The sequence below is a fragment of the Cervus canadensis genome, chromosome 12 (assembly GCF_019320065.1).
Source record: "Cervus canadensis isolate Bull #8, Minnesota chromosome 12, ASM1932006v1, whole genome shotgun sequence".
In the NCBI taxonomy this organism is placed as follows: Eukaryota; Metazoa; Chordata; class Mammalia; order Artiodactyla; family Cervidae; genus Cervus; species Cervus canadensis.
The window spans coordinates 12,716,083-12,740,291 of record NC_057397.1 but is presented as its reverse complement, the minus strand read 5'-3'; the positions used below and the strand labels follow the sequence as shown (position 1 = coordinate 12,740,291).

The 24,209-nt window shown below is 37.8% G+C and overlaps 1 protein-coding gene and 1 non-coding gene across 5 annotated transcripts; one reads left to right on the top strand and one right to left on the bottom strand.

Moving 5' to 3' along the window:
* Positions 1 to 443: 443 nt before the first annotated feature.
* On the top strand, positions 444 to 23,936 carry ZHX1 (zinc fingers and homeoboxes 1). Of its 4 annotated transcripts, XM_043483524.1 has the most exons (5): positions 444 to 852; positions 7,307 to 7,423; positions 11,294 to 11,343; positions 16,413 to 19,264; positions 22,045 to 23,936. In XM_043483524.1, the coding sequence occupies exon 4, from the start codon at positions 16,640 to 16,642 to the stop codon at positions 19,259 to 19,261; it is 2,622 nt and encodes an 873-aa protein (XP_043339459.1). In that variant the 5' UTR covers positions 444 to 852; positions 7,307 to 7,423; positions 11,294 to 11,343; positions 16,413 to 16,639; the 3' UTR covers positions 19,262 to 19,264; positions 22,045 to 23,936. The 4 variants fall into 4 exon arrangements, with proteins under 4 accessions (XP_043339459.1, XP_043339460.1, XP_043339458.1 ...); XM_043483525.1 differs by lacking the exon at positions 11,294 to 11,343 and having other exon boundaries at positions 444 to 765; XM_043483523.1 differs by lacking the exon at positions 11,294 to 11,343.
* On the bottom strand, positions 21,642 to 21,773 carry LOC122451542. Its single transcript, XR_006272440.1, has one exon. It is a non-coding gene; the product is annotated as a small nucleolar RNA SNORA31 (small nucleolar RNA).
* Positions 23,937 to 24,209: the final 273 nt, after the last annotated feature.

The window sequence follows — 24,209 nt, the reverse complement described above, 5'->3', positions numbered from 1 at the left end:
ACTTTCGGTGTCAGACGGTGGAGGGGAGGCTTTTGGCCGAATAGGAGGCAAGGGGAGGCGGGGCGGCAATTGACAGGAGGTGGGGCTTCGGGCTAGAATCAAGAAGGGTCTCAGGAAGGCGGGGCTTCTATTGACAGTAGGTGGGGCTCCCGCCGAAAGGGGCGTGGCTTGGGGTAGTATTGCCACCAAATGGAGCTCATGATGACAAGGGGCGTTTCTCGCGATTCAGCGGTGACACTAGGAAGGTGGAGCGCCCAGGGGGCGGGGCCACAACTGGCAGAAGGCGACGTGCCTTCTGGATTGACCTGAGTGGAGATCAGGCTTCTGCCAATAGCGGGAGGAGCTATCACCGGCAAGGGGGCGGGGCTTCTCCGAGACCTGGAGAAGGCGGGGCTTCTGTTGACAGAGGGTGGAGCTTCCGTAGACGGGGGCGGGGCTTCTGTTGACAGAGGGGCGGGGCGGCTCCCTACCTCCCGCCGTGCGCCAATCCCGGGGGCAGAGACCCGGGTCGAACCCCAGGGGAGCAGCAGGGTCCCAGGGTGGAGAGCCAGGCGTGGAGCGGGGTGGGGGCGCGCGGAGGGCGCGCGCGCGGGAGGGCCCCGCCTTGGCCGGCTCTTCCCCTCCCCCCTCCCGCCCCCGGTCGGCTCCTGGGGCGCGCGCCTCGCCTCGCACCCCCACCCCCGACTCTCTGCGCTCCGCCGGGTCCGCCGCGCTGCCGAAGCCGTGAGCCGGCCCACCGAGCGGTTCCGGGTATAGGGTTCACAGGTCAGAGTTGACTCCCTGAAAAGTGCAGCCGGTTTGAAATGCAAGATGGCGGCGGCGGGGCTCTGAGAGGCGCGGCGGCCCCTGCAGGTAGCGGCCCGAGCGGGCTCCGCGACGAGCGGCCCAGGGAGTCCGGGGCTACGGGTGGGAACCGGCAGCGCAGAGCTCGCGGCCGGCGCGGCGGGCCGGGAAGGCGAGCGGCGCGCGGGCGGGACGGAGGAGGGCGGCCCCGGGGCAGAGCCCCCGGGGGGCTGAGCGCGCTCAACGAGGCGGGTGGCAGGACGGACCGGCGCGGGGCGTCCGAGGGGCAAGGACCGGGCCTGCCTGGGCCGGGATCGCCGTCGGGGGACAGACCCCCGAGCCTCCTTTGCGCTCTCGGGTCTCTGCGGCCGTGGAAGGAGCTGGGGGTGGGCTCTGTAAGGAAAAAATCTCAGCCCGCCTGCGTACGAGAGGACTGAGCAACTTGGGATTGTTGACGGGAGTGAGAACGGGGTCTCCTTAGAAGGGGGGCAGGCGCCGCGGGGATGGACCACCCTAGGATGTTGAGGGTCCTAGGGGAGGGAGATCGGGTGTCCTGACCTGCGGGGGCATGTGGCCTCGTGGGGACTCAGTCTCCCCGAGAGGAGAGGTTCTCTTGCTGGAGCTAAGCGCACTGGCATTGGGGTTGGAGCCCCCAGAAACCCTTCGGGGAGAGGCTGTACCCCACTTCAGGGAAGACTGGGCACCCATTTCAGGACAAGACTCAGAGTTGAGTCCTTAACTATGTTATGTTTTGAAGAAGCCCTGGGACTTAAGGAGAAGTTGATGAAAGGGAATGGAAATGTTATCCGTCCCTTTCGGGAGGGAGACTGGGAAACTGACCAGGAACTGCTGCGAGCCTTAGGGCCTGAAGGGAACATGCTCCTGACCTCTGCGGGGAATGAGGGGCTAGGAAGCAGCTCTGAGAGGAAGGGGGTCAAGTGGCAGGAAAGAAGAGCCCTGGGGGATGCCCTTTCCCTGTGTATTTACACCAAAGTTCTAGAGAAAGGGACTTGAAATTCTTTGTTCCAGTATACCCCTCCCCATCTCTCTGTGGGTAATAGTAAGGGGAAAGCAGAACCCCAAGAAGAAAAAGGTTCCGTTGCGTATCCTTAGTTTAGGTTAGGGAAGGATCAAACTCTCTGGAAGGGCTTCAGTGAGCGATTCGGGATAGGAGGATTAAGAAGCGGGAAAGCGGATGGATAGAAGAGGGATGTGGGGAAGAGATTGGGCAGAGCGGGAATGCCACCGCGCTTTTCTGTCATCTCACCCCAGCTCTAAAGAAAAACATGAGAAGGGGCTCATTTTTTGCTGGGAGAAAACATGCCTGGAACACTACTGATAGAGAATTTGTATGTAACATGTTTAAGTTGGGGTTCCATGTAACTTGAAAGGAAGAAGCAGTTCTCTTGGAGAGTGAGAGTTTATCTGAAAAGGGAAAATCACAGGATTGAGAAATAAGAGTGGTTCCCAGTGAGGGAGGGAGAAGCAGCTTTATCCCAGGAACAGTGGCTGTTTGTTGGGTTGGAGTGTTTGTGTGTGCCTAACCTACAGGCACGCACCTTAAGATTTGTTGGTATTGGTCATTGTTTCTCAGTCTTTGTCTGAAAGCTTTAACTTGTGTTATATGGTGCTGTGTGAATTATCCTTGCTTCTGAAAAATTATCCTGAAAAAGTCGTTTGTTTTTATGCCAGTTGGTGAGGGTGATGGAATTTGGTTCTCACAGCGATATTGACCCTAGCACATTCTTAGATTTTTTTTTTTTTTTAATGTCTTGAGTAGCAATTCTGACTCTTGATCTTAAGCAAAAGAAATGTAAGTGCTGCCAGAAACAGTAATGCCGTAACAGGATGTAAGAGAAAAAAGGGCTTTCATGAGTATTTTTTTCTCTTAGTTTTCCCCTCCTTCCTCTGAGCATTTTAAGGCTAAGCAGACTAATTTTGTGCAAAGTAAGTTGCAAAAAACCTTGGGTCCTTTCATTATAGAATTGATAGTGTTTCATTTATCAGTAACTCTTTGTAGAGGAATCTCTTCAAATGGTTTATTTAGTGATCAGGATTAAAATCAGAAAAAAGAATTTAAGACTTGGGTAACTGATGACAGCAATGATTCATACAGATTTCTTGAACCATCCTAGTATTTTTAAAAGAGCTTTAACATCTTCAATAGAAATGTTTTTAAAAACACCTTTCAAGTATAAACTAGTTTAGAGCTGCACATTTAGAACATTATTATTCATGTGTGCTGTTCTTTGGTTTCCCCAAAGTGCACGTAGGTCTAGTTTTTTTGGTTTTTTTTTAGGTCTAGTTTTATATTCAGTTCTGAACAGATTAGGCTGGGTGAACCAGAAAGGCATTGCTGCCAGATGGTTTCAAAATATGGTAAGGCTGAAAACATAAATGTCCCTGTGCTGGTGAGCTCTCCTTAGTAGACGTCACTCCAATCAAGTGAGTTGATTATTTCACTGGACTGGAGGACAGTTCATGAATGATGTCGAACTATTTCACCTTTAAGGATACTTCTGAGTTCTTTTTTTTTTCAATAAATGTAAATTAAGTTTTACAATTCTTTATGTTGTTTTGTTGTTATTGTTTTTTGGGGGGTTTACAATTCTTTTGTTAGTAGGTGAGGTGGCTCACTTTGGAGGTTTTTTTCCCCTATTAGTATATTTCACATTGAGACTGAAAGGTGATATTATGACATACTATACATTTTCTTTCTTGTAATGTTAAATAGGCACAAAAATGTGATATTTGGGAACTAGTTTGCTTTCAGTTATTGCTTTATACTCAAATGGAAGTGCTCCTAAAATTACTAAAATTATTTCAAGTGTAGCTTAGGAAATAACCTCTTTATGTATATTACAGCATTGTGAATTTGGACTCAAAAGACTTCTTATTTGAATATTAACAGTGTAGAAATTTCAGTGCCTAAGCTAGTTTTTAATCTAATCATATTCGATCAATTCAGGGAAATGTCCAGAAATATCTGTTATACTGTTTGTAGTAATAGTCAGTATGGCACATTCATTTGTATGTTTAAATTTTTTCTGACTTAAAATCCTCTTAAATCATTCTGTGTAATTTCAAAAGTAACTCGAATTACATTTATTTGAAGGAAAAAAACTATGGTACTAGCCTTTAGTTCTTAATATTATTGTATCCTGTTGCTCTAATATAGTCATAGTGGTAAGTAACAAGATTTGTATGACTGAAGCTGCTGATTTAGATTACCAATCAGGATATACACATTTGCATTTATATTTTGGAGATTTGTATTTTATACAGTTAATTTATTTTTAAAGCAAATACTTAGGTAAGTTTTTATGTAGGTTGCCAGGTTTTGGTCTTAAAGGGTACTTGATCTTTGCAATTTATATAGTCAGTATCCTGTAATGTATTTAAAAGTTATAAACATGGTCTTATGTACCTTTGGTCTAAACAAATAAGATGATATACTTTGGAAAAAGAAGTATGTGTGAGCAAATTAAGAATGACATTTATTCAAGGGAGTCAAAATTGAATAAATAATTTTTTATGCAGGATTTTTGTTTTCAGCTTTGAAATTTAGATTTAAAAATCATATTAACAAAGCTTATCTAAAAAATTAAAACATTAAAGTTGATATATCATATACATATTTATCATTTAAAATAAAATAACTTTGTCATTAAATTTTAGTGATTTAATATTTCTCTTAGTATTTCTGGCTCCGTTTTTCCCCTTTCTAAAGGTCTTTCCCTTTTTTGTTGTGAAGAATGAAAAGACATAGGAGTATTCTGATATTTCTAAGCACTTCACTAATAATTATGTTTTTCTTCTTTACTAAGTTTATTCCCTTTACCTTCGAACATTGTAAAAAAAAAAAAAAGAAGCTTGTTAAAACTTGGCTGGACTTAGACTATACTTGGGAGTGGGGGTTGGTGAAAAAAGAAAAAATTCTCTTTATTACTATGACAAGATTATTTATATCAAAAGCTTGTTCGTTCTATGAAACACCCCTGAAATGTGTCATATATTAATGATTCATCTTGAGGCTTAGATCACAGAAAATATGTGTATGTTGGAGTTAGGGGCATAAATTATGATTGATCAATGTCTAACTGTTAAAGCCAGCTTATTCTAACACTGCTTAATATGCTCAAAGCTATGAAATGGAAAATAAAATTGTTTTGTGGACTTTGAAAGAGTTTATACTGTTTCAGCATTTAGCAAATTGTGTGTATTTGTGATGAGAACTCTTAGGATTCAGTCTTTTGACAACTTTCATATACGTACAACAGTGTTAGTATCTATCATGTTGTCAGTATATCCTTAGTACTTACTTAATGGCTCAGCGGGTAAAGAATATGCCTGTAATGCAGGAGCACAGAACATGGGTTTGATCTCTGAGTCAGGAAGATCCCCTGGAGAAGGAAATGGCAACCCACTCCAGTATTCTTGGCTGGAGAATTCCATGGACAGAGGAGCAGCCTACAGTCCATGGAGTCACAAAGAGTAAGACACGACTGAGCACATGGCACATTTTAAAACTGCAGGATTGTAGATTTTGACCACCTTCATCCAATTCCCCTCCCTGAGTTCCCTACCCTGCCTCAACAACCACAAATCTGACCTTTTTTCCTATGGGTTTGTTTGTTTTTTGAAGTATAACTGACCCAGAACACTATGCCAATCTCAAAATTTAGCAAAATTTAAACAAAGACTTTCTTTGTTGTATAATTTAAAGGTTATTACCCTAAATAAGAGTCAGAAAAAGTCTAATTTGTAGGTATACCATGTGCCAGCAAATATTCCAAGCCCTTTACATGTATGATTCCTTTCAATGCCTATAGCAACCCTATTAAGTAGATAATATCATTAGTCCCATTTTACAGATAAGGGCGCTATGCCACAGAGAGGTTAAGTGGCTTATCCAAGACCACACAGCTAGTAAGTGACAGAACTGGGATTTGAACCCATTCACTCTGATTCCAAAGCCCAAATCCTTCATCTTTATTTCCTGTCCATCCTTTCGTGCCAAAGTAACCAGTCTGTTTTATTACATAATGTATATGGTCAAGATGACTTCTTTAATTTTTGAAGTTTAATCCCAAATTTTAAAAAGATACTTTGAATTAGAGAGGTGCCATAAAGTAATCCAAGTATCAGAAACTGAAATAACGTCAGGTAAGTATGCTTTTCATCCAGAAACACTGAGGAACTCGTTTGTTGATTCTCTGCTTGCTGTGTGCATGTCTTGGCAGCTCTTCTCAGGAGACTCTCGTTTGGTAAAACATCTTGCTATTACTGTGTGATTTAAGAATGGATTCAAATAGGTTATCAATTTCCTATAATATTATCAATAACTCATTTTGGACAATAACCTCCCTACTTTTGGCAGCTGTTTCCTATCCTTTCTTCTACTCCACATCCTGTGGATGGCTGGCTAAGGAGTGTCCGAACAAGGAGACACCAGGAAATGAAATTGTAGAATCCTAGGCTACCAACAGAACAGGATTGCTCCACTGGGCCCACCAAGAGAATGCTCTTTTGCTTTCATGAAAGCAGTGTTTCAGCCGAAGCTTTAACTCACCGTACAAGTATTTTACTGAAGGACTGGTGTGTTTACATGATTTCTTATCTTAAAAGGGCTCTTCATAAAGGTGTGTGTCATAATGGCAGGAATCAAAAAGAATAGGTACTGAGGGAGATCACCCTACTTCATATTCATTCACTGTGGTTTACAGAGCTTCAGGGCTTCAAGAACAATAACAGAAATCCTTCAACTCTTCAAAAGCATGATTTACTGTTATTTAATATGACAAACAATAATAGTTTTTATTTAATTCTCCTGATTGGTTTACCTCCTCTGAGTAATATACCACAGCATTTTTACACACAAATCTGAGTTTTCAGAGAATGATTTTCAGTTTGTACCATCTAATGTTTCACAATGCACTGATTAAAAACTCATTTAGTAGTAACTTTCTTGCTAAAACAAATACCAATCATTGTATCAGATATACCATATGTTTAGGAGTGGGGTACCACTAGTTTATTTAAGTAGTATTGGCTTGTCCCCAGCATTAATGATCCATTCCACTTAATACATAGTAAATTAGGATATAAATATAAGCCTAGTGAGGCTTATATATAAACATATAAACCCACCTTCTTCCCACCTCTTAGTTTAACTAAGTTTTCTTTCATAACTTGTGTGGTACTAATTTTTTACAATTCTCAATTTCTTCATCTCAGCTTTAATATTATACCCTGCATATAGTCACATTTTGAAATTTTTTTCACATTTTGAAAATCTGTATTGAAGACAGGATAATAGTGACTTTATTATTTTATAAAATATAAAGTTTTCAGTTTTGCATATCTTACTGAGTTTGGCATTTCGATGATTCTTTTAAAATATCTAAGAGGAGAATAATTTTTTTAAGTTACTTGCTTTTAAAAACCCAAGGCATAGGCTTTAAGTTTCCTAATAAGACTGAATCATATCTAGAATAGTAAAGCAATATTGCTTTTTTTGTAGGTGATGGCAGATAGGTACTTTGGACCTGTTGGTAATGATGGCCTGAGCTAAACACCTCCTAATTTGAAGGGACACCCTTCCGTGTCAAAGAACAGAATGGGGAGGAGACTGTGGCAGGTATGTGTTCCATCCTTCTGTTGTGGTAAAACTTGGAGACGGAATTGCTCAGTTAATATAGTGATAACTATATTTGGCTAAAGTCTTAAAAGGTTTCCTTTAAAAAGCAGCAGATACATTCTTAACTCTTTTTTAAGAAATGTACTTTCAAACTTTAAAAATGTAGAAGTATTGGCTGCTTTAATTTGAAAGGAAACAGCATCACACTTCTTAATAAATCTATGTGGTATATTTAGAAGTGATTTTTCAATTAACATTTGCTGAAATCCATTGTGTATCAGGCACTGGACCTGTGGTAATTACAGTGGTAAACCAGACAAATGAAGGGTAGAGACCTTTTGTGTGGGGGAATTTTACTGTTCTTTTCCTATATCCAGAAAAATGCTTCCAGACGTCAAGAACAATTCCTGAAAACACATTTTTAGTATACAGATCTCTAATAATAGTTAATTACAATGATAAAATTTAAGATATTAATAATTAAATACTTTGATTTAGGTTAAGCATACCACTATTTAAATGTATTTGTACATAATTACTTTTATATTTTACTTACTTGATATAAATTGGCTTTTTGAGAAGCATTAGATTACATATTATGCTGTTTGAAATACTTATACTTTAGTCCATTTGTTATTGCAGATGATTCCAGAAAGTACTAGGAAAGATTCCATAACTATTAATGTGGTGGTTCACTTTCATTTTTGTGTTTTTTTTACGAGTTGACATTACCAGTACTAATTACTATTATCCTTCAAATTGAATTATTGTATCCTGAGTAAAATAGGTAGCAGTTACTTTATTTTATAAATGGGGAAGATAATGGACAGATGAGTGACTTTTCAGCCTTTCAGTGATAATGTCACTTGGAATCAAGAATAGCATTCTTGTGTTAGACTTCTCTGAAAGATTTAATACACTACCTTGAGAAAAGTAGGGGGAAGTTACTTTCAGCCAAAAATTACTTTTGAATCATATCCACAAACTTTAATGATAAAGATAAGATATTTCATTATATGACTAGTTTGTGTTTCACCGTCAAATTATGTTACATAGTTACCTATATGCCAGCAGAAGGTGCACCACCAGGATGTTAGTGGCCTAAAGATCTTTCAAAAAAAACATTTCACTCCTCAAATCTGGGGTCAGAGCTTCCCTGGAGAAATCTGTCCAACTTAGAGGCTTTTAATCTTTAGCAGCATTAAAGTCCGTTTTCTCAGGTAGAAAAAACAGGTAGAGAGGATAGAGTTTCTAAGCCTCTAAGCCTCAATTAGCATTAGCAAAGGGATCTTCTGAAATTAGATTATCTTTGGCCACAGTTTCTTAGATGTTGTTACTTGGATCACATTCACTCCTGTCTGTATTCACCTCGATACTTGAATCTGTATTATCTTGAGACCATTTTGGCAATTTTATTGAAACTTGTCTCTCAGGTAATGATTCCAGCTTACAGTAATTTTTACAAACTCTTGTTTTGGATACAAATTTGGGTTGTCAGATTTCTCAGTTAATTTTTTTTAAGAACTTGACTATTGTTTCTAAATATTTTAACATTAACGCTTTGAAAAATGCCTCTACTATGTAAAGACCAAAAAAAATTTGTAATTAAGAAAAGTATCCTCTTGGATACCTTTTTTTAAAAAAGTGGTAGCTATCCTTGTCTTCATTTGGATTCATTATTCTTTGTTGCTACTATTATTTCAGGCATTCTGTGATTTTGGTAGATTTGTAACTTTTAGTTTGAATACAAACATGTAAAAGTAAGTATTTTCAGCTGGCTAAACAGAACTCTGACTCACAGAGGGAGAAGTGAAACTAAATTGAATACAGAGTCCTAAGAGTTCTCAGTATATGTGTGAATACAGATTTCAAAGGATTCTCAGTTTGTGTATTTTAGCGGCCTTAAGAACGGTTTATTTAGTTGGTACTAAGTCAAAACTAACATGATACTTAAAAATTATAGTTATCTTCTAAAATCTTCTAAATGTTCTTATTTGACCCAGAATTGGCATAAAAAACAAAGTCTGTTTTTCTAAACATAAAATCTTACCAAAATAACATGCTTTTGTGGCTAACTAGGCCAATAAACTGTTAATCATTTAATTTAAAGTACAAGACAGCCAAAAAATAGAGGCTTAGAAATTCAGTGTAGCTATGACCCTGTATAATTATAAAATTTTTTAGACTTTTTTTTCTGTGCCAAGCATACAGTTTGAAACAATCCATTAACTTTATAGAGTGTATTACACTGAGAACCTGTTTTTAAGTCTCTTTTAAAATATAGAACATCATTAAAATATAGTTTTCTCTTATAGAGAAATAATGGTTCTAAGTTCAGATTTGCACTTGTCTATCTTTATAAGAAGTATGTCATTTTCTCCTGAATTCCACCACAGAACTAATTCTTTGAAATGAATTTGTCACCTATATAGACTACAAATTTGTTTTGTTTATATATAGTCTACAAATTTAGGTGTACCCTATTCAGACATAAAACTGATTTGTTACAATAGAATTACAGATAAATTGGTAAATATTTGTTGAACATCCATCGCTCTATTTTAATAAACAGAATGTTTTATATGAGACTGTTTTTGAGCATGTTTTAATGTTTTAATGACTAAAGTACTTTGTTAGTAAGAATTTTACCAGTGAAAACGAACTCACTTGTTTTGTGTAGCTCCTCAGTAAATGAGTGCTTAATGAAGGAAAATGTATGCTCTAATACAAAATACAGATATAGTTTAAAGCTTTCTCCCCCCAACAAATATTAATAGGCACTGTGTCTGGCCCTGGGGATATAGTAAAGAGCTAAATAGACATTCTTACTGATCATGTAAGAAGAACTACTTTTAGAACTGCCCCAAAGTTTTATACTGTGATGAAATAAATTTTGTTTCCATTAAATGCTTTTATGCAGAGAAAATATGATGTAATTCTTTTGATGAATTAAGAATCGTGAATTGATTAAGGAGCATCTGACCTTCAGGACAAGAGCCAATACACAGAACCATGAAAATTGGCTTGGCCTAAATCTATTCTCTGGAGACTAGGGGTGCTCTTGCGGGCTGTTAGAACCAGTCTGATTTCTCTACCATGGGACAGCAGCCCTCCAGAATGTGGGGAATACACCTGAATGCTATACATACTCAGAGATTCCTCCTCCCCCTGAAAAAACGTTTAGGTAGCACGTGTTTTTGCTTTAAAAACAGAAAGTAAATTTTGTTTCCAGCTTGAGACAAATGACCACAAAAATAGTTTAGCCTATTTGCAATTTTAAGACCTTGAAACTATTGTGTTTTTTTTTTTTAGAATATTTACTGATTTATTTGGCTGCTTCCAGTCTTGCAGGATCTTTAGTTGTGGCATGTGGGATCTATTTCCCTGACCAGGGATCGAACCCGGGCCCCTTGTGTTGGGAACATGGAGTCTTAGCCACTGTACCACCAGGGAAGTCCCTATTTGTTGTATTTTGTAATCAAGCAATGTCATAACGCTATTAAAGAAAATGTAAATACCACACACACCATAAAAATTTCACCCATAATCTCAAGTGAAAATTTCATTTTTTAATGTTTTCATCTAATCTTTGTCCACCATGCATACATATTCTCCCATAGGTATTTTATAGTTAGTATGAACATTTTGTTCTGATTATTAAAATTTAACAGTAAATGGATACTTTGCCGTATCCTTTACTTTTTTGAATGTCATTTTTAATGGCAGTATAATGGATTTGATTATTTTTTAACATCTTTCTCTACTGAAAATGGCATTCAAACATAATTATATTTATAGTGCTATATGCATAAAGTGTATAGTTTTTTCCTTTTATGGGCAGATTTCACTTTAATTATGCTTTAACTGCAGAGCCACCTAGCTCCTCAGTTGTGCAACTGGACTCTAACCCTCTTTTACAGGTAAATAGTGCAAGGTTTCCCAAATTGATTTTAAGCTGTTTTGACTTGACCTTCAAAGAGAGGATGAGTTGCCTATCAGCTAATAGTGATTTCTGTGTGGCAGTTTTCCTGTCTCAGCCCCATTACACTCACTGTAATGAGATGTATTGAAAGCACATCATGGCAGTTCTTACTCTGCATTTTTACCCCTTTTGCTTTTACATTCAATTTGTGTGCCTTGTCATCTGATTAAGCTGCATGAAAGATAGAAAGAAAGAGAATAATAGTAAATAAATGGTATTTATTCATTCCCCAATTAATTTTTCAGGGACTGGAACGTAGCATTAATTAGGCACCTACTGTATACTAGTGTGTATGAAGCGTTTTTATTTGATCAGTATCTGAGGTGGGATACCTTTATGTTTATTTTCTCCAGAGCAGCCTTCTCTGCTTCTTTTCTAGAAGCCTCCTGTAATGTGCTTACATAGTTCCCAGTACCTCCTCTCATTGCGTTGATCATAGTCATTCTAAGTAATCGCTTAAGCCTGTTTTCCTTGTTAACAGCTAGAACCTGGCAGACCAGAGACTCTCTGTCCTGGTGACTGCTATACCCGAGTCCCCAACACAGTGCCTGGCACATGGTTGACCTCCAACAAATAGTTGTTCAGTGGATTTGTTGAACTGAAGAATCTTGGTTTTATAGATGAGAAAGCTGAGGTTGATATTGAGCAACTTTTCCAGACACCTAACTACTGAGTACAGAGGAGACTCTCAAACCTGTGGTTTTAGCCTTTACCCCAAAGCCTCTGTGAATTTATTCCCTTGGGTGGGTTTCTTCTTCCATGAAGAATGGGAAGATTGTACTGAGATCCCTGCTTCCCCTCAAATTATGACTATAAAATAAGGACCACGAGGCTGCCTTTATTTGTGCTTTGACTTATTTTTAGGTTGTATACATAATAATAGAATTGAGTCATTGGGCCAAATCTTGAGGCACTTTTGGAAGTTCTCAGTCTCCCTTTAGAAATATGTTAAATAATGTACTGATTATGGTTTTGTTAGCAAAAGATGGGCAGTTTTAGGAATAAAGAGGAAAGAGTATTTCCCAGGTCTACGTAGTTGGGTATAGAACTAACCCAGGTTGAGACAACCTAGGATACCCAAGATAATCAGATTTTAGTCTTTTGCATTACTGAGGAATTTTTTTTAAAGCCTTTCTTTTAAGTAACTTATTTATAGCTTTAAAATTATACATTTAATGTAAAATTTTAATTTAAATAAATTTAATTTATAATTTAAAATTTTCAAATTCCTCAAAAACCAATACTTTCAAAGGGAAAAAGCACAACTGTATGTATATATCATTAGGTTATAATATATGCATATTTTATTATTTTCATGACTTTAGCAAAGATACTCTGAAAATTGTATATCTGTTTCAGTTCTTACAACTTGACCATTCTGAGCTAGTGAGCTATAAGGAAAAGAAATAAAAGTAACAACTTGGTAGCATATTCCCATATTTATACTGGATATGATGAAAAGTAAGTTTAACCCAAGAGCTACAGAACCAGAATAATAAAATATCTTAGCTCCTCAAGTTTCTCTTCTGTATCTCTTGTTAGTAGGGGCTACTCTGTTCTATCTCAGGGTGCTCCAAGCCTGTCTTTTACAGTAAAAAAGCCTAAAAGGACACATTATATTCACTTTAGTTATCACATTTCATGACTTAGCACTGGCAAGCTGAGGATTTTTGATGAAACTATTTATGTTTTTAAGGCAAAGACTTCAAACACATCTCAGAACCCATCAGAGGTGAAAGCAGGGATTGTGGGGTCCATGGGATGGGGTCAGCAGGTAGTTTAGCTTCTCTACTCTCCAATCAGATAGCTATTTTCTTTAATCAGTTATATACTTGGGTTCCTCATAGAATTTTGTTTGAAGAAAGGGCTTTCTTGCTTATAACAATAAGTTTCAAAACCACCACTTCAAGAAATACAGTTTCAAGAAAAACTCCTCCATTAAGACTTTTAGCTCTTAATATACCCCATCTAAATATCATCTAAGGTTCTAGGAGAATAAGTCAGAAAATAGCTTACCCCCTGCCTCTCATAGTTCTCCTGCACTGTCAGAAATGTGAGTGATGCTCATTTGTTACTCTTCCACTTACTTAAAGCTATTTGAGGAAATCCTTGTTTCTAATGAGGAAAAAATGGTCAAAAATAGTAGTGTTCCCTATTAAATTGAATAGGAAAGATGGAATTATCTTAGTTTATAGCAGTTAAGAAATCATTTTAAATCTCATTATTTAAGAAATCATTTTAAATCTCAGTGATAGATTTATGTTCCCTTAGAAATCAAAGGTTTTTTTATAGAAAAAACAATGACACTTTTAAAAATTAATTCTTTTTTGGAATCTAAGGCTTCTCTGGTGGCTCAGTGGTGAAGAATTCACCTGCAGTGCAGGAGACAGGGGTTCAGTCCCTGGGCTGGGAAGATCCCCTGGAGGAGGATATGGCAATCCACTCCAGTATTCTTGCCTGGGAGCTCCCATGGACAGAGGAGCCTGGTGGGCTACAGTCCGTAGGGCTGCAGAAGAGTCGGACACCACTTAGCAACTGAACAATAGTTTCTTCACAATGTCGTGTTAGTTTGTACTGTATAGCAAAGTGTATCAGCCATACATATACATATATCCCCTCTTTTTTGGATTTCTTTCACATTTAGGTCACCACAGAGTACTGAGTGGAGTTCCCTGTGCTGTTTGATATGCTCTCATTAGCTATATATTTTATACATAATATCAATAGTATATATATATGTCAATCTCAAACTCCCAATCCACCCCACCCCTGCCAGCATTGACAGCTTTGAGAGTGGGTTTTGGACTGTTGATATTACTATTATTACTAAAGTGATGCTCTTTATTTTGTAATACGGGAAATCGGAGAACAAGTGACAATTAGTCCAACTTTCCGACTGTTGCTTGGATGCATCAAATGGAAATGTAGTATGATTTGAATAATCCTAGTAAGAAGGATCTTAGCACCTTCAAAGGTGCAGGACATTGTCTCTTTGGACAGCTCTGTTTCCTAAAAATATTCCTCCTTTTACTGAGTCATGGAGACTTAGTTTTGCTTTATAATCTTTGAAATAAACTTTTTGTCCTCAGTTCAGCTAGGACAAGGACTATGTTAGTAAATGAAAATAGTTCCTTTGTGGTAGAAAATAAGTGATACCATTTATTGTATTCATTTTCATTTGTTTTAGACTTTAGAAGCACACCAACTTTAACCGATTTAGCATCAAAATTATATTTTAACTCTTTTGGGTGCAAAAGTATTAAAATGTATTTGTATGAAAATATTTTACTTTTTCTTGATGATTCAAGGTTTTTCTTGTGAATTTCAGCTTTGTTCGCTATAGTGATGCTTTTAAGGCATTTTGAGTTTTATAGGACTCTTTTTCTGTTCATTCTAATTCAGGTTGGAGGTAACATTTTTGGGGGGGTTGGGAGGGGGCCATGCCACTCGGCTTGTGGGATCTTAGTTCCCCAACAAGGGGTTGAACCTAAGCCACGACAGTGCAAGCGCTGAATCCTAACCATAGACCACTAGAGAATCCTGTTTCAGGTTAATAAGCTTTTAGTGAGTCCCTACTTCCAGGCTTCTTTTTTTTTTAATCAAAGATTTATTATTTCTTAATGGCTGCACTGGGTCTTTGTTGCTGCGTGCAGGCTTTATCCAGTTGCAATGTATGGGCTTTTCATTGCAGTAGCTTCTCCTGTTGTGGAGCATGGGCTCTAGGCACAGGGGCTTCAGTAGTTGTGGGTCCTGGGCTCTAGAGCACAGGCTCAGTAGTTGTGGTTCTCAGGCTTAGTTGTCCTGTGGTGTGTGGGATCTTCCAGGACCAGGGATTGAACCTGTGTCCCCTGCATTGGTAGGCAGATTCTTTACCACTGAACCACCAGGGAAACCCCCTTCCAGGCTTCAGTATACCAGAGGGGATACAGAAATGAATGAGCAGTCAGTCAAGAGAACTCAGCTGAGAGAGCTAGATTGATGGTATAAAGGAAGCTGGCTCCATTCAGAGTTTCTGGAGCTTTGTTGTGTCTCAGTAAAGCTATCCCTTTAAAAAAGAAGAAAAAAATAAGGAGATTGGAGGTTTCAGGACAGAAATGCAACATTCCCCTGGTACAATACAGTAAGTGATAGTAAATAAACCGGAAAAGAGGTTGGCCGAAGCTAAGGGTGATCTATAGGACAGATCTGAGAGATCGTCACACCCAATGTGTGCACAAACAAGTGTCCATACACAAGGAATGGCCTGCATGGGAGTCCCTGGGACAGTGATCATTTCTGCTCTGTGCCTAAAACATAAGGGAATAGGAGTCAGGGGAGAGATGATAGAAAATTGAGGTTGCAGCCGGGACGTGGAGGGAGCTACATGGCGAAGTTTGAACTTCATTCTTTCAGCATTAGGGACCCATTAGAAGCTTTGAGTCAGGAAACTGATATGATTAGACATGTTTTACAAATTCTGATAGTGTTGTGGAGAATGATGAAGATAATATTTCTGAAACCTTGATCATTTAATATTCTACCTTTGCTGCTTTTGCCATACTTGGGCATGCTTTTGGGGTGGTAAGACAGACCAGGAAGAAGAACAGGGCATAACTGATGGACTGAATTCCTTATACACTTAGTGGTCATAGTTCTGAGTATCTGTGGCTGCTTTTTATAGTTTTAAAGTTCCTCCCCTGTTAACAGATTATCATTTCACATTGAGAGTGCCTGCCAAAGGAGACACTTTCTTCCCTTTCCCTTCCGATATATAGCCAGCTGGCTGAAAAATCCAAATACACACCAGCCTGCGGGCTGACCCATCAGATACAGTACATGACCTTCAGTGAGTTGGCTTGGAGACATCTATTCTGATCCTCAGAGAAATTTTTTTCTGGTTCTAGTTTTATTCTACATCTTTACAACTGAGCTCTCCAACAACTTCACGTAAGTGAAATAGAGCTGTAATTTGTTGAAAAGATCATAACCACTCATTTTAAAATGTTTTTTTAATTTATCTTAATATAGGTGATTGGAGTTGTGCTTCAAAAATTTCAGCAGTTCTGCAGTATTTTATTTGCCAACCATAAGCTCTTTACTTGATTGCACCATGAAAAAGCTGCTAATGAGACTTGTTGAGCACAAAGACAGACTTGAAGAACCAAAAGCCATTGTTTTCAAATGAAGGATACTGAACAGTTTTAAGCCCCAATGCTTTATAATCACCACTGAGATTTTCCCCCCATAACATCAGAATGGCAAGCAGGCGAAAATCTACAACACCCTGCATGGTCCTTGCCAGTGAACAGGATCCAGACCTCGAGTTGGTATCAGATTTGGACGAAGGTCCGCCTGTACTTACACCTATAGAAAACACCAGAACAGAGAGTGTCTCAAGTGATGAAGAAGTTCATGAGTCCATGGATTCTGACAATCAGCAAAATAAAAAAGTTGAAGGTGGCTATGAATGTAAATACTGTACTTTCCAAACTCCAGATCTAAATATGTTTACTTTCCATGTGGATTCAGAACATCCCAATGTTGTGCTAAATTCATCCTATGTTTGTGTTGAATGCAATTTTCTTACCAAAAGGTATGATGCACTTTCTGAGCATAATCTGAAATATCACCCAGGAGAAGAGAATTTTAAGTTGACTATGGTGAAACGAAATAACCAGACAATCTTTGAACAAACAATAAATGATCTGACTTTTGATGGTAGTTTTGTTAAGGAGGAGAATTCAGAGCAAGCTGAATCTACAGAAGTTTCTTCTTCAGGAATATCTATCAGTAAAACTCCTATCATGAAAATGATGAAAAATAAAGTGGAGAACAAACGGATTACAGTTCATCGTAATTCAGCTGAGGACGTTCCAGAAGAGAAGGAGAATGAAATCAAACCAGACCGTGAAGAAACTGTGGAAAATCCAAGCTCTTCAGCTTCTGAATCGAATGCAAGTACTTCTGTTGTAAACAGAATCCACCCACATGCCGCCAGCACAGTTGTGGCCCCGGCAGCAGTTCTTCCTGGGTTAGCACAGGTGATCACGGCAGTATCAGCTCAGCAGAATTCCAGTTTGATTCCCAAAGTCCTAATCCCTGTTAATAGCATTCCTACCTACAATGCTGCCTTGGATAACAACCCCCTTTTGCTTAACACCTACAACAAATTCCCTTATCCAACAATGTCAGAGATAACTGTTCTTTCTGCTCAAGCAAAATATACAGAGGAACAGATCAAGATATGGTTTTCAGCCCAACGTCTAAAACATGGTGTTAGCTGGACTCCCGAGGAAGTAGAGGAGGCAAGAAGGAAACAATTCAACGGAACAGTACACACTGTACCTCAGACCATAACTGTCATTCCTACCCACATCTCCGCGGGGAGTAACGGTTTACCATCCATCTTACAGACGTGCCAAATAGTTGGCCAGCCAGGTCTGGTCCTCACACAAGTAGGTGGCACGAACACGTTGCCAGTAACGGCACCTATAGCCTTGACAGTGGCAGGGGTTCCAAATCAAACGAATGTTCAGAAAAGTCAGGTCCCCGCTACTCAGCCGACCACAGAGACCAAGCCAGCAACAGCAGCAGTCCCATCCTCTCAGCTGGTCAAACATGAAGCCACGTTGGCAAACCCTGATTCTTTTGGCATTCGGGCTAAAAAGACTAAAGAGCAGCTGGCAGAATTAAAAGTCAGCTACCTGAAGAATCAGTTTCCCCATGATGCTGAAATTATCAGACTGATGAAAATCACAGGACTGACCAAAGGAGAGATTAAAAAATGGTTTAGTGACACAAGGTACAACCAGAGAAATTCAAAGAGTAATCAGTGCTTACATCTCAACAATGACTCCTCTGCCACTATCATCATAGACTCGAGCGATGAAACCACAGAATCCCCAGCTGTTGTGACTTCACCGCAGAAACAGTCCTGGAATCCTCTTCCCGACTTTACTCCCCAGAAGTTTAAAGAGAAGACGGCAGAGCAGCTTCGTGCCCTTCAGGCAAGTTTTCTCAACAGCTCCGTACTTACAGAAGAAGAACTAAATAGGTTAAGAGCGCAAACCAAACTCACCAGAAGGGAAATTGATGCTTGGTTTACAGAGAAGAAGAAATCAAAAGCTTTAAAGGAAGAGAAAGTGGAAGTAGAGGAAAGCAATGCAGGTAGTTCCAAAGAAGAAGCTGGAGAAACTTCTCCTGGAGATGAATCTAGTGCACCTAAGTCAGGGAGTACTGGCAAGATATGTAAAAAAACACCCGAGCAGCTGCACATGCTTAAAAGTGCATTTGTCCGAACACAGTGGCCGTCACCAGAAGAGTATGACAAGTTGGCTGAAGAAAGCGGGCTTGCTAGAACAGACATAGTTAGTTGGTTTGGGGACACCCGTTATGCTTGGAAAAATGGAAACTTAAAATGGTACTACTACTATCAAAGCGCCAATTCCAGTAGTATGAATGGTCTGTCTTCTCTTAGGAAAAGGGGGAGGGGGAGACCAAAAAGCAGGGGGAGAGGAAGACCTCGCGGGCGGCCCAGAGGAGGCAAGAGAATGAACAACTGGGACAGGGGGCCGTCCCTCATCAAATTTAAAACTGGAACTGCAATACTTAAGGATTATTACCTGAAGCACAAATTTCTTAATGAGCAAGACCTCGATGAACTTGTTAACAGATCACATATGGGTTATGAGCAGGTCCGAGAATGGTTTGCTGAAAGACAGAGAAGATCGGAGTTAGGTATAGAATTATTTGAGGAAAACGAGGAGGAGGATGAAGTTATTGATGATCAGGAAGAGGAGGAAGAAGAAACAGATGACAGTGACACTTGGGAACCCCCACGACACATGAAGCGGAAGCTTTCTAAGTCAGATGACTGAAATGTAAGTTTTTAACCTGAGTGTATATTCACCGACCACATACATTTAGATCAGCCACCTTGTATCTGTCATCTTCACCTTTGACAGTGTTTTTTCTAAAATAGTTTCTCTGATGCCCAATTAGAGGACTAGGTGCCATGAGTGTAGCCCAAGAGATACATGATTATCATGTGTAGCCTGATTTTTATGTTGATTATGTTTATTATATAGAGTTTAATGTTGCCTGAATTATTTATTTTTTATGTGAAATGTTTTTTTGCTTTAAGGGAAAGTTACCCATTCTCCAAGAAGGAAGACTGGTGGCGGGTTGGAGATTAACACGTACTAAAGATAACTAAAATGTACATATATCTTGCAACGCTCCTTCACTAAAGCTTCACTTTTTGCTTATTTAAGGAAAGAATTTAAAAATGAAAACTAAAAAGAGGGAAGAAAGTATACTGAAGGAAAGACTTACCACAGGGGTGAGAATTGCTCAGCTTTAGGGAACTAGGTGAAAATGGGTATCTTTTTTAATGTTTTATTGCCCCCAAACTATCAGATTTTTAACTAGAGTTTAAAATGCTTTATGTGTTAAAATTACTCAATATTTTTCTATTAAAGGCCAAAGGTCTGTTTTAAGCAATATATAATTTCATATTCACTTGGGTGGCATCTGTCTTTGAAAACTGTGATATAAATTAGTTCTGTTTTAGAGATCAGTGGTGAATAACAGATTTGATATTAACTCAGTTGCCTAAAATGTCTTTTCATTACTTAATATAAAACAAACCTGCCACCAGCAAAAACATATCAGTAAGTTAAAAGTATCTCTCTGTGGGCATAAAAGTGCAAGTAAATGTGCTTTAAATTTGAAAGGTTTGGCATGTTCCTTGAGTCTTAATTCTGTTACAGATTGGAATAATTAAAATTTCACTGTAGTTGCAAATCGGATACCTGATTTGGAATTAGAACTTCAATTCTGAATACTTTCAGAATTCAGTAGCACAGATTGTTTCTTTTCTGCTCTCTGATTTGGTGTGTTCTAGGATAAGTCTGTACTTCTTAAAAAATAGTGCAGTTATCATGAAGTGTTTGTATCTGTCCATCAGTTGTTCAAAAGCATCTTGTTGACAGAAATCATTGCAGTATTTTCAAATATCAGGGGAGGGAAAAAAGACTTAGACCCCCCTCATATGAGCATATTTACTTATTTCCATAGCTTTTTGCATCTCTACCCCATCCTCTACTTTTATGCTCTTATTCTGCACAGAATTTCCTTAATTTCCCCACACCTTCCTCCATGATTTTATTTATTTTAACAGTTATTTATAGAGAGCTTATAAGTACCAGGCACTATTCTTATTGCTTAGCAATCTTTCTCCAGCTTTTCTTTCATTAATAGTTTTTTTTTTCAGACAGAAAAATGCACATATTTTAGAATGAATCTTATTCCAGGTTTTAGAGCATAAATATATCCTTATGAGTCACAAGAAGTTAAGCAGTCTTGTATGGCTATATCCTGAAACACCGACCTTCATTTCCTTACGTCAGAAACCTTCAGGACAGGCTTGCTTCTAACACAGATGCAGAAAATATTTTTAAGAGGCTCTTTTTATTGCTAAACATAAGAATGTGCACTCAGCCAAGATTACATCAACAGGTTTGTTGCTGCAGTGAATTGTTGTTGTTGTTGTGCTGTAGTAACCTCTGCGGTGATTTTGGAGGGAGGTAGAATCTTATTCTAAAAATAATGTGAACTTTTTTCTACAGCTTAGTTTGACCTTTTAAGTTTGTGGATGGTTCTTAAGTTATATATGAATATGCTAATAGACACTACGATCAGAAGATTCACACAAAGCCATGGTTTTCAAAAAAGTTGTATAATGTATATTTACCTGACTTTTGTGGTACATATATTGGCATGCTCTGCTTTTAAAATATGCAGAAGTTAAAACTATAAAAGCCATTAATCAGCAAGTTATCATTGGCTTAACAAAATAATTTTTCATCTTATGAAATGATACACCATAAATTTCATTTAAATACTTCTTCATTTAAGTATGGTTTATTTAGAAATAAAGGTAACCAAAAAAAAAAAAAAAGAAATAAAGGTAACCAAAACCTTACCAAAATAGTTACAGGAAAGAGTGATAAATATATGTCTCTTTTGTACAAGCTAGCCCTGTATATAAATAGAAAAGAATGTAAGAGTCTTTAGATTTCATAGTCTGTTTATTATAAATATAGTACTTATTTTACTAACTCTATAGTAAATAGGATTTACTACATATTATATCACATATATTACAATCCTATGAATATTTTTTTTTTTTTTTTTTTTTTTAGAGCCCATTAACACCCCTTTCTGGCATGAAAGTAGCTCACATTTCTAGGCTTCAGATGTACTCCCCTATTCAATCCGAGCTGTCACACACACAGACAGACAGAAAGCGCGGGGATGTTGCTTTTGCATCCTAGTGCAAACCAAAGGAACAACTGCCGACTGTTCAAGGTCTATCAGTGGATGCACTGAATATTTTTTTATAAATTATTACATGTAGGTGAAAAATGTCTATAAGCAAATCTGGTACATGCAAAACATATACACTGGAGTTACACAGAAAATCTACTGCATTATATGTTAATAAGATACATGTGGCAAGTGATCTCAGGATTAATAAGCGAATACAGAGGATGCATTTTAATGGCTAATTTATATCACTTTTGTTCCTAAAAGTGGAAAATGTTAAAATATGGTTATCTTAAAAAGTTTAGTTTTTTATTATGTTTTTCTTTTATAGCTGCCTAAAACGTTGGAGGAGAATCAATTCTTCAACTCCAGATGTCTGATTTACTGTGAATGGCCCAATCTTTGATGACATTGAAAACATTTGGGGGCATATACAATCTCAAAAAATAGGATCCAATACCCAAAAGAAATGGAATTCAGTGTTGTGCCAAAGTAAACTACTGCAAATGGCAGAAGTCCTGCGATGTACATAGAACACTAATTAAAAAACAACTTGTAAAAATTCAGATTTTAATACAGTACATTTTTATTCTGATATGATGGAGACATTCTGATTCTTATACTTTCTGAGGGAGTTTAATGACCACTAGAGCTTGTCCTCATATTTTTTTCAGCTTAATAGTGTATGTCTCGTAAGATGGGCCTTATTGCCTGTATTCTTTGATACGTGATTAAGCCTATAGCTTTCAGTGACCAAACATTTTACAGAGTAAAAATTGTTAGAAGCAGGAAAAAGAAAAATCTGATTTATTTCTATGTCTCATTTATCTGGCCCTGCACTAAGATTAAGAGTTGTGCATGGGTTTATATAATTTCAATGTAAGTAAAAAACTATTGACACATGTTGGAGCAAAGAGGTTTTGTGGTATCATTGGCACTTAATGATTGGACCTTTCATTGAAACATTCATGGATACCACGATTACTATTTGTAATACTCCGTTACTATCTTTCGTTAGAAACTGAGTTAGCTTTTTTTTTAAACCGAACATAATCAGTACTGAAGAAGGGAAAGAAACTGGCATAGGAATTTCAAGAGGGTGAAACTCTGAAATAAACATTGTACCAGAAATGTGAAAAGGAATCATGTAGTAAGTGTTAACTTACTCTTTTCTTACAATCATAGAGAAATCAGAAATGTTTGTACAGGTGTCAGATCACAGCTTTCAAAAATTATCTTTTGGTGAAATTCTACTTTGTGTAACAATTTCAGTGAATAAAGAAAAAAAATTCTGAACTGATCAGAATAAGTTAAAACTTAGCTCTTCACTTATGAATTATGGGAGTGTTAACTGTTAACTCTTGCCATTTCAGGAGACTGAAAGTTCCTCCTAACTCATAAACTTTGTAAAGACCGGTGCTGTTCATTCGTGTTGAGAAGGATCCTTTTCTTTGTGACTATAGGACCATTTTTCAAAATGTGCTTTCTTCATAGAAGAAATGTTCAGTTTCATTAGCTTTGGATTTTAAGATGTTTTTCTGAATGACCAGATGTAGTGGGCTTGGCCAGTTTATTTTGTCTAATTTAATGAATAATAAATATTAAGCTCTTGTTTTTACCTTAATGTTTTGTCAGCTAATGAAAATGTTATGAAAAAGCCTTGACTATGCATGCTGCTTTCATTTTTATAAACTTTTCATTTTTAACTATAGCTTTATTAGTAATTCCAAAATGCTGCAATTTAGCTGATTTCTTCACTCAGACAGCTGGCTTTGTGGGTGGCTTTTTCATACTACTGTTAACTTTTTAAAGAGAAGCAATGTAAAGACTGTAACAATTTAATGCACTAAACTGTTCTTTCTTTTACACGTTTAAAAACTTCTTAAAGCACTCTGTATTATAAAGATTAAATTGCTCCCTTTTTTAAACCATTGCCAATGTGGTCTGAGTTTTGTTTGACAATAATTTTAATGTTTTCAAAATTTGAAATGTCAAGTATTGGAAATGAAACCTTTGAATATATTTATATTATGTTTCCCTTGCAATATGTTAATTTTGTATAGCTGTAAATAACTATTAGTAGTTTTCCCCCTGTCTCTTTTATAGATTTGGCACTTTGCTCTGATGTTTGCTAGCTTTTAAATATATTTATTTGACAGAGCAAAGAACTTTTCTCTCCTGGTTGACTGTGTCCTTCAATACAAAATAAAAAATTAGCAGTGATTAGTAGTTTTCAGTGATTTTTTTCATTTTATTAACTGAATTTTTTAATGTGGTAAAACATAATAAAATTTGCCATTATATCCATTTATAAGTGTACAGTTCAGTGACATTAATTATCTACACAATGTTGGGCAACCGTTGCTACTATTTCCAGAACTTTTCATCATCCCAAACAGAACTCTGTAACCATTAAGCAATAACTTTCCATTGCCCCCCTCCCCATAAACCCTGGTAACCTTTAATCTACTTTCTAGATTATCTATGAATTTGCCT